The sequence below is a fragment of the Schistocerca piceifrons genome, chromosome 4 (genome assembly GCF_021461385.2).
Source record: "Schistocerca piceifrons isolate TAMUIC-IGC-003096 chromosome 4, iqSchPice1.1, whole genome shotgun sequence".
NCBI lineage: Eukaryota > Metazoa > Arthropoda > Insecta > Orthoptera > Acrididae > Schistocerca > Schistocerca piceifrons.
Genome location: NC_060141.1, coordinates 477,312,729 through 477,328,372, shown reverse-complemented (window position 1 = coordinate 477,328,372; position 15,644 = coordinate 477,312,729). Strand labels below are relative to the sequence as shown.

Here is a 15,644-nt window from a genome sequence, read left to right as displayed (position 1 = left end):
CTAGTGCTGAGATGATTTTTTCTGTGGTAAACTGATGTCATTCCACAAAATTCGGAATGAGTGGTATGAGCCCAGACTAGACAGTACAGCATTGGCTCATTCTAAAAGTGAAAGGTGGCTAATGAGATCTGCATATGTACTGAAGATTCCACAGACAGGGATTATCTTGCAGTGTGTTGCTGGAAGCACGTGGATACTGGATCATCTCTCATATAGCCCTCTTGTGACATCAATATACCCAGTTCATGAGATTTATTATTTACACTTACCCACTGCTTTACAGAAACAATTTTACAATAATGATACACTGCAGCAAAAATGGATACATGAAGAGTAGAGCATACAACTTATATATTTGGACAATGAAACACTGCTGATCAGACAAATTTGTAATTTTTCTCTTCCATCACACAGTTGTTTTATTCAGTAATCATTGTAATTCACAGACCTTCACTGATGCACCATGCAGCTATGACTTTAATATAAATTCACATTCAGAGTGCCCTATATATATTTGCCAACCAACCAACCAAACTCAGGTTCATGGTCAGTCATTTAATGTAATCAAATTTTAGAGTTTTTAAATGAACAATATTTCATTGATTTTTCTTGGTGGTTACGTCTTACTCAATCTTGACGTGCTACCATCAGTGTCACATAATTCAGTTCACTAGCTGCACTGCATTTGAATATCTTTTCCCCACTTTCCAGTTTTGTTTTTCTTACTTCTGAAAGGTTGATGTAAATCACTAACATTTTTATGATGCTATAAATCTGTTTCCAGTATCTTCATTATTGATGTATTTTACATTTGAGAGAGATTTACCTTCGTTTTTAATATTTTTTAAAGGAATGATCCTATATATTAACAACTCTTTCTTTTTGCATGCTCATTTACAAAATGCTGCAAGCATAATTGCTCTGTTGGAAAGTTATTCAAAACATATTTTCTTTTAAATGTACAGACACTAGTGCCGTCTTCATCAGATCAGATGGGAATTAGTAGGACAATAATTACATGGATCAGTATTTTGAACAAAACCTTTTTCTTGAGTGAGATAACATTTGGTGTGTACACCATTTTAAGTCTGCACCTTTTAAACTACAGCTGCATCTTTTTATAACACTAATGCAGTCAGGAGATAGGTGTTGATATTTTAGACACAAATGATATACAATGTCATGTTTGAAAAACAACTGTTTTACTTTAATAGCAGTAGAGTGGGTTTGTTTTTCACTTCCTATCAGCAGAGCTACTCAAATACGCTGAACTTTGCCTGTTGAGCTTTATTCATTTCTTAAATTCTATAGAAATTATAATTCATAAGCCAAATATGTAACTTAATTGCAGATCTGAAGTATTTTATGTATTTTATGTTATTGTAACAGCTAGTTTTATCCACCTAAAATATAAAGTGGATTATGCACACAGAATAATGACAAATTGCTCATTAATAAAAGGACATCAGCTTTGCAGTCATTAGCTAGGACCTCCATTGTCTATAAAATGTGCTGAAATGACAATGGCTAATTTAAAAATTGCTTAAGATCCAGCTTGACCAACAGAATTTTTATTCTTATTCTTTTTTATGTCCTCCCTGAAGATGTGAGTAATACAAATTTTTATATTTAGTGTTCCATTTTTAATTTTCCATGAGTGAATGAAGAGTTGCACCTGTTTCCCTGAGAAACAAAATGGGGCAGTGCTGCTCTCATTGCCAGGGAATTATATCATTTGATCAACCAATACATGAGATGTTAAATTGTGCCACCACTTGCAGCAGAAAAGAATAGGGGATTAGGAACTAGTATCAGAGAGGAATGGCATATAACTTCATTGAGTTTGAAAATCTTTTCACCACTTTCCAATTTTCTTTTGGAAAACATGAGCAGTGCCAGAATAGAATGAAACTGGTACAATGATTCACATGAGTGAGAAAGAATTAAGACCCATAAAAAGAGAACTGATGACTAGCAAGAAGATATGCTGAAAGACCACAGTAGAGAAAGAATTCTATCACATTCACAAACTGTGGCACGGGTAACGAAATGAATTGGGAACTGTTCCAAACACACCAGTTACAGTCATGGAATAAATATATGGCAAAAAGAAAGAAAAATGAAAAATGAAGAATTGATATGAAAATGATCATATGATATTATGTGTTCAGCTGCCTCCAGCAAGCCTTTGTATTTGATGCCACTTTGGTGACTTAAACACCTTTGTGACAAAGATGAGATGAAATGAAATTATATGAGTAGGTCAACACAAATAACCAGCCCCAAATATAGAAAATCTGACCCAGCCAGGGATCGAACCCCAGAGCCCCCAATCTAGAGAAAGTGGCACTAACCACTAGACGATGAGCTACAGACAAGTTAAGAACAAATTCAACGAAAAAGTGCATTAAGTCCACAAGGAAACCTATATTCACAGTAAAAAAGAAATTTTTGGGGGAAATAAAATTCACTGAACAAGCTGAAGAAGACAGGGAAGTTAGGAACAATTCAAGGAAAAACATAACAGCTGCTCATCCGCTTCATTATTTCTTGTGTCACATGGGGCTTGTAGATAGGGCTTAAAAATTATGCCCTCATCACATCAAAAGATATTAAACTTCCAGTTGGTATACTGCAGAGCAAAACCATAACAAAAAATTATGAATACCTTTTTTCCTTTAGAACAGCGTATGATTCAAAACATAAGTAGTATTTAACATTCAGGTGTGCAAAAACATAACAACTGCTGTGTTTTTTCCTTTCAGGACAGGGTGTGATTCATAATGTAAATAGTGTTTAATATCCAGATGCATTCTTATTACAGCATAAATCATGCAATACCACATTGCAAGGTGGATATCAGAAATAAATTTTAAAAAACGGTCTTTCTCAAGTTGCTAATTTTGGCCTTCAGGTCCAAAGCACACAAAATACATTCCATCCAACTGCTAAGATTTTCACCAAATCACACTGTTAATTAGTTGAGGGACAGTAAGTAATGGAATTAAGTTGTTGGCAGGAAAGTGAATCATTTGTTGGGTAATTTTTTTCAACCAAACATTATGGATAGATTTAATTACAAAAAGAATTCACCTGGAGAATGAAAAGAGCAACATGAATTATGGCATTAATAAGTAATCCATTCCACAAATTACTAAAGTGGTGAACAGGTGACACAATAATAAACTGTGTAGAACTAAGTTTGCTACTAAATTTGACAGTATAAACTTCTTTTAAGCATTATGTGGTTATGTTTTTATAATTTAAAGTAACTACATACAACCTGCAAAACAATGCTTTCTGTGTTTCGTTCTTGTGTAATTAAAGAGTTGGCAGCAACTGCCAGGTCAAATGATTTATTTATTTATTTTATATTATGGTTTCATCCATTTACTCATTAAGAAAGTTCAAAAATTCAAAAGAACTGGTTCATATCTTGTAAAGAGAAGCTATTGCTTATTTTATGCATGAGGTCTGTTCAAAAACTTCCAGAACATTCATAATTTTGTGCCTATGGTGTGTTGGAGCAAAATGAAGTTGGCATCCCTGTGCATGCCTGTGTTTAATGTGTAACTGCAGGAAATTTCATTCTTCTTCTTCTTCTTCTTCTTTCGAATGGGCCAGTTACGGACCACAATATTCTACTTTTCAGCCTGGAGAGGGACTTGATGTTTGCCCAGTTATCCAGCATTCTCTAGCTATGTTTCTCCTTTCTCTCCTTTGTCCAAAGGGCACTGGTCTTTTTATGGGGTGATCTGTCCTGAAACTTCTTTTCTTTTAGTATCCTTCTGAGAAGTGCTCAGTTTCTAATGTCACTTTCAGTTATGTTCAGTTCCTGGATGTCTTTCTTGACTTCTATCAGCCATGGTGTCATGGTCTTCCTGCTCTTGCAGTAGTTGAGAAGTCAGTTGGTCAGTATTGTTTGGTCCATCCTTGTGATATGTCCGTAGAAAGCGAGACGTCTCTTCCTGGCTACATTTGTGATTTTCTCAGTATGATTGTATAGTTCCTGCTTTGACTGTCTTCTGTACTCACCATCTGTTTTGATCAGTTTTCATTGTTGTATGTCTGTTAGTTACTGTTCAGTGCTGTATTCAGTAGGATGTTGTGTTGCATAGTTTGCAAATTTTGAGATGGCAGATTTAGAGGAGCAATGCGTCTGCATTAAATTTTGTGTGAAATTCAAGAAAACCTTTAGAGTTTAAAAAGGGTTGGACAGAAGTTAATGATGGCCCTCGTTCAGGATGCCCTACGACATGTACTGACAACACTCATGTCAGGAACGTAAACAAAATTGTGCATGCCAATCGAAGACTGAAACATTTCAGGTGGACTATGTCATGAAAACCTGATGCAGCATCCTGGAATGCATCATGCTGCTGCCAAGTTCGTACCATGGATAATGCATAAAGACCAGAAAGATCTTTGCTCACAGTCTGTGAAGAGCTTCTGGATCGCACAAACGAGAACAAGATGTTCCTTAAGTGAATCATACCTGGTGATGAGATGTGGGTCTATGGTTATGATGTTGAAACCAAGGTTCAATTTTCACAATGTGCTGGGAAAAATTCTCCAAGATCAAAAAAGGTTGTCAGGTCAGGCCAAATGTTGAAGCCATGCTCATAGCTTTCTTTGACTTTGAAGGATTACTTTATCACGAATTCGTGCCACAAGGATAAACTGTTAACTGATGGTACTATTGGGACATGCTGTGATGCTTGCAAGAAAATGTGAGATGGAAATGACCTGAAATGTGGCGAGACAATTCATGGCAATAATGCACCCACACCTTCATCCCTGATGGCGCATGACTATTGCATAAAAAATGAAATCACTGTGCTGCCTCATCCTCTGTCCTCTCCAGACCTGGCCCCTCTAGACTTTTTTTAATTCCCAAGTTTAAAACCCCATTGAAGGGACAAAGATCTGCAATGTCAGACGAGATTAATAAAAATTTGCAGATGGTGCTTCACACTATCCAACAAAAGGGGTATGAGGACTGCTTCCAGAAGTGGAAACAACATTGGGAGTGGTGTATCAGTTATGGAGGAGAGTATTTCGAAGGAGACCATATTCAATAAGTAAAGGGTAAGCATAGAAAAATTTTGTGGACAAAGTTGAGGAATTTTTTAAACAGACCTCATATTTATTGATCACTGTTGAAAGTAACTAAATTATGGCATGAAATTCAAAAGTTTTATTTAACTGTTAGAATAAAATGGTACTTACTGTCATTCATTGCCATGTCCATCAACTGCAAATCTTCATCATTTAGTATGGATGACAAAAATCCCTCTGTTGTCTGACTTATTTCAGTGGTGGTATTCTGAAATGGATAGCAGATATTATTGAAGCACTAACCACTGTCTCAAAAATTACTGATTGCCTTTATATTATTATAAAATTATTTGAGTATTTCTTGGTCTGCAGAAGTTGCAGACAATTTTCTACTCATTAACAGCCACAGGAAGCAATTGTACAAATAAAAACAAGTTTGCAGGTACTGAAGTAATTATTATTACTGACACTGAACTGTCAAGTATGAATAGGGAACATGTGATATGCACTTTTCCAATACACAGGAAATAGCACACAGTGCTCATGATGGTTTGAAAAAGGGGAATGAAGCAGAGAATGTTGTACTCAGGTTTCTGGTAGAACCACAATCATATAACATCTTGTTAGGATACTCATCTTTATTTACATTTTCAGAAGAGAGTTGATGGTTCTCAGTTACAACACAGTGAGGATATTTCAAATATATTGTTCCATATTCTACACTATGTAGAGGAGTGTCTCATAGGTTGGTTGGTCGATTTGGGGGTAGGAAACCAAACAGCGAGGTTGTTGGTCCCATTGGTTTAAGGAACGATGGCGAAGGAAGTCGGCCATTCCGTCTCAGGGGACCATCCCAGCATTCTGGACAAGTCCAGTGTACTAACCACTGCACCACCTCACTCGGTTTTTGTCCCATAGCAGTAACCAGTATACAGTTTGAAAAATAATCACAAAAAGTCACTAAAACTGTCTATTAAGGTATATATTGCTGTAATGCCAGAAGCTACAAAACAGCCTGCTAATATATGGGTAGTATCAGGAATAATGCAAATATTTTGATGAACTATAAAAATGTAATGGAACAGGGAACTCTGAACATTATATCATTTATGATAAATACATGAAATATTCAAGTGGCAGTTCTATATGACACACTGTTGAAACAATTCACATAAATTGTCCACGAGTTTCAAATTACTGCATGCAGTATCATTACGACACTTTGTTGGAGTGCTTCCTTCGGTAGTTCCAAGTGTGTAGGCTTTAAATAATGGAAAGGATAGACTTTAAGTCAGCCAATATCATCAACAAGGAGAAAAATATTTTTTAACAAAACTGTGAGCAAATGAAACTACCCATTCTTCCAGTTTCATCCAATCTGAAATGAAGTTACGTATGTGGGTCACTCCAAAAGAAATGCACTGTATTTTTGTAAAAATACAGTTTTCATTTTGCTGGTGTGAAAGTTTTACAGTGTGTAGATACATCCTTCCCGCTTGTTTTCAAACTTAGTTCAACCTGTTCCCGTGAGTGGCGCCGTCACAGCGTGTCTTCAAGACGGCTGCTACACTTGACATTCGTCAGAAGCAAAGCGCTGTCATAGAATTCCTGTGCTGTGAAAATGAGACAGTGGGAAACATCCACAAGAGGTTGAAAAAGGTGTATGAAGATGCTACTGTTGATCGCAGTACAATTAGTCAGTGGGCAAGCAGGTTACGTGATGAAAGCAGGCACGGCAATATTGAGGATTGTCCTCACAGCAGCAGGCCTCATACTGCACACATTCCAGACAATGTGCAGAGAGTTAACAAATTGGTGACTGCTGACAGATACATCAGAGTCAACGAATTGTCACGCTACGTTGGGATAGGGGAAGGAAGTGTTTGCAGAATACTGAAAGTGTTGGCATTAGAAAAGGTTTGTGCCAGGTGGGTTCCCAGGATGTTGACAGTGGCTCACAAAGAAACAAAGCTCAGATGGACAACACTGAAACGCCTGACTTACAGTCCTGACCTGGCTCCATGTGACTATCATCTCTTTGAGAAACTGAAAGACTCTCTTCGTGGAACAATGTTTGAAGATGATGACTCCCTTGTGCACGCTGCCAAACAGTGGCTCCAACAGGTTGGTCCAGAACTTTATCGTGTGGGTATACAGGCGCTGGTTCCAAGATGGCCTAAGTCATTTGAGAGGGATGGAAATTATGTGGAGAAATGAAAATATTGTTCCTAAAGGATGTATTTACACACTGTAATACTTTCAAACATGTAGAATAAAAGATGGATTTAAAAAAAAGTGTGCATTTGTTTTGGAGTGACCCTTGTAGCATGTCACAATAATGACTAAATCAAAAAACAACTTTTAATGGCGTTTTTTGTTCACAATGTCACTACTTTTTTTATGGATTGGTATTAACAACTTTTGGAAGTCACCAAAGCATCAGAATATTCTTTCCTATGAACCACTTAGTAACATATATTGCCTGAAGTATTAAAAATTAATCCTCCACGGCATTCTCGCTTACAATCCAAGCAGTTAAAGGTATGCTTATTTATTTGCGAGAAGTGTCCTGAGGTTTTGGGTATAACTTTTGAACTAGACATTTTTATAACTCAAGTAACCCTTTACATCTCTACTCACCAATAACTTGTCTTGCATATACGTTAACAACGCCATATTTTTGTGACTTGGAATTTGTCAACTTTGGCTTCTTATGCAAAGCACATTTATTAAAATCCCTCACTTGCAATCAGCAAAATACAGTATATTAGTCAATAACATTTCCAAATTTAACAAAAATTCTGTTCCTAGGAAATTTTTATTACATGGGTACTAGGTTGCAGGCTAAGGCATGTTACTGTGCCTAATGCTGGAGACACCATCAGAGGGTATTAAGACTCAGTAGCTTAAAAATTAAAAAAAGCTCAGCAAGCAGGTCTATTTATGCTTATGTCCACAACAGTCAGGTCATGACATCATCAGACCATTTCCTAAGATTGCAGAGTAGTGCTGGTGTGTGTTATGGAGCTTGTAGTGTGGAAGAGTTGGCACTGTTTCTTTTATTTAGTACAATATTCACTTCAGTTCTTCTTTTCGGTCAAAGTTGTTTTAGTGCTTTTGAATTTCTATGTGCTCTCTGTACATCACAGCATAGTAATTATCGTAGAACTATAGTATCGGTACATCAAATTCAGTGGTTTTCTACTACCAGTGCATGACCTGCTACAGCCAATTTATCAGTGTGCCTTTGTGTTCTTTAACCCTTGCAAGGTGTCTGGGACATCTTTCAGATCTCAAGGCTCATTTAGCTACAAAGAAACAGTTTTGATGTGGATGTACACTTCCTGACCTCCAGATATGCTTTTTAGGATTTTTTATATAACTAGGTACAATACAATTATAGCGTGATACATAGTATAATAATTCAAAATTTTTGCAATTGGGTCAGAAAATACCCCAAATAAATAATATGTGATTTTCAATGTTATATTTCAATTTTATCATGAAAAGAAAAACTTGGCAACAATGTATCTTCTGAACTGACATTTATATGTCCATTGTTGTTAACAATTCGTAAAAGATACATACATATCAATGCATATGAGAAATGGCGTTTCCTTTTTTTTTAAAAAAAGTAAGACGTGATGTTATATTTTATTTGTCATGGATGATGGTATACTTTTTGCAAGGGGCTACAGTCTTGAACAGGCTTCAGCAGATTTACAGAAGAACGACAGTGATAATGAATCAATATTTGGAAATGAGAATGGGAGTGATGCTATTGTACATATGATAGAGGAAGATATACAGGTAGAGATGCAGTGGACATGTGTTAATGCAAAAAGATGATGATGATGATGATGATGATGATGATGATAATGATGATGATGATGATAACATTCATGAAACTAGTGCACCAACTCTTGTATCTAGAAGTGGGTCGATAATGTATGATGTAGTACCACCTGATGTGCACAAGCAGGTTTCAGGGAATGTAATATGTGAAACTGCAGGTATTCCACTTAACCTTAGATCAAAATTAAAGACAAGGGCAGTCTCAGACTTTTTATCACCAATCAGATGCAGAGTGTAATAGTGCTGCATACCAATGATCACGCAGATTACAGTAAAATTCTACACTCCTATCTTGAGCCGTGGACTGCATTTGACTCTACAGAACTGCAGAAGAGCGTAGCGTTCCAAAGGATTGGAAAAGGGCACAGGTCATCCCTGTTTCCAAGAAGGGACGTTGAACAGATGTGCAGAACTATAAACCTATATCTCTAACGTCGATCAGTTGCAGAATTTTGGAACACGTATTATGTTCGAGTATAATGACTTTTCTGGAGACTAGAAATCTACTCTGTAGGAATCAGCATGGGTTTCGAAAAAGATGGTCGTGTGAAACCCAGGTCGCGGTATTCGTCCACGAGACTCAGAGGGCCATAGACACGGGTTCACAGGTAGATGCCGTGTTTCTTGGCTTCCGCAAGGCGTTTGATACAGTCCCTCACAGTTGTTTAATGAACAAAGTAAGAGCATATGGGCTATCAGACCAATTGTGTGATTGGATTGAAGAGTTCCTAGATAACAGAACGCAGCATGTCATTCTCAATGGAGGGAAGTCTTCCGAAGTAAGAGTGGGTTCAGGTGTGCCACAGGGGAGTGTCATAGGACCATTGCTATTCACAATATACATAAATGACCTTGTGGATGACATTAGAAGTTCACTGAGGCTTTTTGCAGATGATGCTGTGGTGTATCGAGAGGTTGTAACAATGGAAAATTGTACTGAAATGCAGGACGATCTGCAGCGAATTGACGCACGGTGCAGGGAATGGCAATTGAATCTCAATGTAGACAAGTGTAATGTGCTGCGAATACATAGAAAGATAGATCCCTTATCATTTAGCTACAAAATAGCAGGTCAGCAACTGGAAGCAGTTAATTCCATAAATTATCTGGGAGTACGCATTAGGAGTGATTTAAAATGGAATGATCATATAAAGTTGATCATTGGTAAGGCAGATGCCAGACTGAGATTCATTGGAAGAATCCTACGGAAATGCAATCCGAAAACAAAGGAAGTAGGTTACAGTACACTTGTTCGCCCACTGCTTGAATACTGCTCGGCAGTGTGGGATCCGTACCAGATAGGGTTGATAGAAGAGATAGAGAAGATCCAACGGAGAGCAGCACGCTTCGTTACAGGATCATTTAGTAATCGCGAAAGTGTCACGGAGATGATAGATAAACTCCAGTGGAAGACTCTGCAGGAGAGAGGCTCAGTAGCTCAGTACGGGCTTTTGTTAAAGTTTCGAGAACATACCTTCACCGAAGAGTCAAGCAGTATATTGCTCCCTCCTACGTATATCTCACGAAGAGACCATGAGGATAAAATCAGAGAGATTAGAGCCAACACAAAAACATACCTACAATCCTTCTTTCCACGAACAATACGAGACTGGAATAGAAGGGAGAACCAATAGGGGTACTCACGGTACCCTCCGCCACACACCGTCAGGTGGCTTGCGGAGTATGGATGTAGATGTAGATATTCTTTGGTCTGCTAATAATAGACGGCTTATCTAAGGCACTTGGGAAACTGTTAAATGAATTTTGTTCAGATGAGTAAGGATTATCTATTTTTCAAGCCATGGAGAGCTTTTCAAGATTAATTAATTACTGTATTGTTACATAGTAAGCAGTATATGAATATTCTGCTTTAAAGTAATTTTTGGAACTGAACAATATATGTTTTAATATTTCAAACAAAGCTAGTACACAATTACAACTTATATACAAATTAGTTATAGCAAGAAACTATAGAGTTATAATGTCAACATTGTGCATGAGTCTATCAAATAAATAATTTTTTTTTTTTTTTTTGAAATATTTTACATTTCATTGCTATAAAGGTGATAGAATCACTTTTGGGGTCAAAAAAGACCTCAGACATATAATACACTTTTCCAGAGCTGACACCATGTGAGGCTTAAGCCAGGTATTATTCCTTCTTTTAGTAGTTCTTATGTACAGTTGACTGCATGTTCAAGAGATTTTATATACACCTGCTGTGGGAAGTGGTAGGCATAGATCCCTTTCAGTGTTCAAATATTCACAAGACTTCTCGGTTTTAACATTGTGTCAATAATGCATCTTCTTAGCATTCTGCTTAAGTGATCTTTGACTGTTTTTATCAATGGGATGAAAGCTTTCCTCTAAACTGGTTGCTTTTTGTTAGAAGCTCTAAATCTTTTAGAATATACGCTCTATTTTTCTTTGGTCTTTGTGGTGATAATGTCCAGTAGATGAGACTTTATGTTACTTCAACTTATTAATAAAGTTTTTTACCACTGGATGAATTTTTGGCATTACCTCTCAGATGCATTTGACTACTTCATACAATGCAAAAACTGCACCACCTATAAGGAGCAACAAGTTATGATTTTCATTTATTTCACTCACTCGTCATCTGTACCCAAATCTAAAGAACAATGTGATTGAACACATATATAGTTCATAAATGACTCTTCTTACAGTCAATTTCAGCCAAGGTAAATATTTTAACATGTGTGTCACTTGATTACTTGAGTATAAACTCATGGGTTAATGGCACAGCAGCTGGTTAATTGATGAAAGTAAGATGCTCTGAATCACCCACGATATTTGAAACTTCAACAATAAAAATACAAATTGCTGCAATAAGAACATTGGTTTTTTTGAGAGTTTGTCAAATTTTAGAGATGATTTCAAAGAGGACATGATAGCAGAACACCCCAATGGAATATGAATTATGAATAAAGCATGTAGTTCTTTTATTTTTTATTTATTTATTTATTTTTTTTTGCTCCTCATTGAGGAAAATGTTTAGCCTACTTCTGAAAAAACATAAACACATGGTGACTAGCATTTGTCTCATGATGTAAGGTATCTGTTCAGCAAAAGTCTGTGTATTAAAATATTACCAGATCATTAGTATAAAATTAGTCTCTTAATTACTGCTATAGAAATCTGCCTGTAAAGTAATATCTGAACTAAACAATGTATAATGTATCTATAACACGTGATACATTCTACATCTGAGAGATATACTCACAACTTGAATGTATGGAACACTGAAACAATAAATTAAAGAAAAGTACACTCACAAGAGAAAGTAGTTTCTGTGTTATATAATAAGAAAAGGTAACGTAACTGAAATTAAAGTATGTATCAGAAAACACCCTCAATAAGGACATCTACATACTCCACAAGCCAAAACACAGTACATGGCACAGGGTACCTTGTCCAGTTGCTAGTCATTCTCTGTCCAGTTCCACTTGCATATTGAATATGGGAAAAACAGCTGTCTAAATACCTCCATATAAGCACTAATTCCTCTTATCTGGTCTTCACAGTCCTGGCACAAAATGTACATTGGTGGCAGTGGGATCATTCTGCAGTCTGTTGCAAATTCCTGTTCTCTGAGCTATCTCAGTACAATGTTTTATGGAAAGGACATCATCTTACCTTCGAGGATTCCCATTTGAGTTCACTGATCATTTTGATATCTTCCTTTAATCTGACATGGCGGGGACACTCAAACAGTATTCAACAATGGGTCACACAAGTGTTCTATATGCTGTCTCCTTTATAAATTAACTACAGTTTCCTATAATTCTGTCAATAAACTGACCTTAGTTCCATTTATACTTCTTTTCATCAATTTTATGCCTAGATATGTAATTGCTATAACTGTGACAAGCAGCACACGATTAATACTGTGTTTTATAGCAAGCTTCCATTTAACACAAAATAGAAATTCTGTCTAAGTCATCCTGTATCTTCCTACAGTAACTTGGAAATGGCTTTTAGCACCATATAGCTTGAAATCCGGCCACAGCACATGACTGAAGCATGTGCTGATGTTACGGGCCGTAAACATGCTTTATTTGGAGTGGACTTTATTTGAAGTGGACTGAACACCACTTATATTACAACTAGTAGTGAGACTATATATGGAAAAGGGTTTGGTCACAGGCACAAGTTGTTGGCTAGCAACTCATGGAAATATAACCACTAGATGTTGCTGGACACTCATTATTTTGAAATTACTGGTTTGTTCCTTCAGAGATAACAAAAATTATGGAAAGTTGATGATTTCTGAAAGGGACAAATGAAGAGGGGGACATTTATTCAAAGTTAATAGTTCAGAGAAATTTTCCAACACTAGGGAATTGCCCTGTTGTATTAAAACCATTAACTAAGATTCATTATATTATTATTTTTTGTTCTCCCAACATATTTTTCCTGGTTTTTCTCTTGCCATTTTCTAAACTGTCACCTGCCTTTTCTAGAAGTTATCTTATTACTTTTATTTGATTTTATTGTCCTTATGGCATCTGGTTTCTTCTTTCTTCATCAACACTATCTATTTACATTCTTTCCCTTTAGGTTTGTCACTCCACCTATTTTTCTAACAATCAGTTTGTCTCTACCTGATAATGTATTATATTCAGATTCATTTCAGCATCAGGATTCACTCCATTCCATAACATTTCTCACACTCAGTTCTTCAGTTTATAACTTGTACTCTTGTTACATTCATGCCTTGTGGCAGTCTCTGTCCTGGACATACTACCCAAACTTTAATATTGTTTACACAGTGAAACAAATAGCTTGTATATAAACACAGTCTTTCATTGCACCAATTCTGTCTGTTTCACGTTTTCTTTGTTGCTTGAAGAGCTGAACAGCTTTCTGCCTTTAGTTCAATCAGTATGCAGCAAACAATCTTGTAGTATCGACAAAGTGCAGCCACCACTCATATGTGCAAGTGCTCTCTACCTACTCTAAATGAATCTCACTTATATTACTCCTGTCTTTCAACACAGAACAGAATTCACTCAACTCTGACTCAGATACTTATTGTCTCTTCAATTGTAATCCCAGGTAGGCTGCAGATTCTATCAGTTTCATTTGCCAGTTACAAACATCATTATTATATCAACAAAAATAAGTAGAAACAATGTTATTATTTTATCCTGGTGGAAATTTCACTGCTCTGCATTCTTACTTGATAATTCCATTTTTAAATGATCTGTATCTTAGATTTCATATACTAATGCAAGAGGGGATAAATGATCAAACTCTGCAAAAACTGGAACTAAAACCAATCAAACTAACAGCAGTAAGGAAAGTTTCTAAATCTTCACTTCCGCTTCAATATGTTTCTCTCTTCACAAATATTCTGAGTGGCCAATCAGTAGTTTTCACAGCTCTGTCACTTCACTCCCCTTTTTCTGAGCTAGTACTGAAGAAACATTTTAATTCCATTATTAAACATGTCCATTGTTCATGGTTCAGCCAGTATTTGCAAATTTCCAGATTTCTGAATCTTATCTATATTTGTCTACTAGGTAGCCCTTTGATTTTCTTAACTCAAAATTTAAACTCTGGTATACAAGGTCACATTTTGCACATGATCTTCTCCAAGTTTCTTTGAAGTGGACTGTTTACATTGTGTTAACTCACAAAAATGTAGATCTGATATTTTTATTGAATTACTCACAAATAATAACAGTCAAGGCTGAAAGCATAGCACTCATTGTCATATACTAAGATTTTTAGACTTATCCTCTAAGACTCTTACCTGATAGTACATCATGTCATGTGATGACTCCATTTTGTATGATGCAGTAGAGCCTGTATCTCCCATTGGTTCACTGCTGTTTGTCAGGTTCATTGACGCAGCCACGGCAGTTCCAAGGTTTGAATTGCTTCCTGTGCATAAAAGAAAAACATTAACGAACATCACATACACTCAGTGACTTAGAGTGTTATGAATACTAACATCTTATTGTCATAGACATTGCTGTTTGATGTCACAGAAAGAAGGAAGGGTGTTAATCAACTATTTAGAGTTCTTATGGCTGCATGAGTATGTGAATCAAGTACTTAACCCTCGAGTGGGTGTGACTACATATAAAGTGGACCAACCACAAACAACACTGTCTTGTACCATTCCATTGTTGTTTTACAATTATGAGCCCATATCTAATCCTTCCCCCCACCCCCATGAACCATGGAACTTGCCGTTGGTGGGGAGGCTTGCGTGCCTCAACGATACAGATAGCCGTACCGTAGGTGCAACCACAACGGAGGGGTATCTGTTGAGAGGCCAGACAAACGTGTGGTTCCTGAAGAGGGGCAGCAGCCTTTTCAGTAGTTGCAAGGCAACAGTCTGGGTGATTGACTGACCTGGCCTTCTACCATTAGCCAAAATGGCCTTGCAGTTCTGATACTGTAAACGGCTGAATGCAAGGGGAAACTACAGCCGTAATTTTTCCCGAGGGCATGCAGCTTTACTGTATGATTAAATGATAATTGCGTCCTCTTGGGTAAAATATTCCGGAGGTAAAATAGTCCCCCATTCGGATCTCTGGGCGGGGTCTACTCAAGAGGACGTTGTTATCAGGAGAAAGAATACTGGCGTTCTACGGATCGGAGCGTGGAATGTCAGATCCCTTAATTGGGCAGGTAGGTTAGAAAATTTAAAAACGGAAATGGATAGGTTAAAGTTAGATATAGTGGGAATTAGTGAA

The 15,644-nt window shown here is 36.8% G+C and overlaps 1 protein-coding gene across 4 annotated transcripts in view; it reads right to left on the bottom strand.

Moving 5' to 3' along the window:
• LOC124796439 (segmentation protein cap'n'collar) overlaps positions 1 to 15,644 on the bottom strand; it is a 423,990-nt gene that overhangs the window by 76,630 nt on the left and 331,716 nt on the right. For all 4 annotated transcript variants that reach the window (XM_047260634.1, XM_047260635.1, XM_047260633.1 and 1 more), the window contains exons 7-8: positions 14,693 to 14,823; positions 5,230 to 5,326 (exon numbers count right to left, since the gene is read on the bottom strand). In XM_047260634.1, coding sequence (XP_047116590.1) covers positions 5,230 to 5,326; positions 14,693 to 14,823 — 228 coding nt within the window. The remainder of the gene's footprint in view (positions 1 to 5,229; positions 5,327 to 14,692; positions 14,824 to 15,644) is intronic.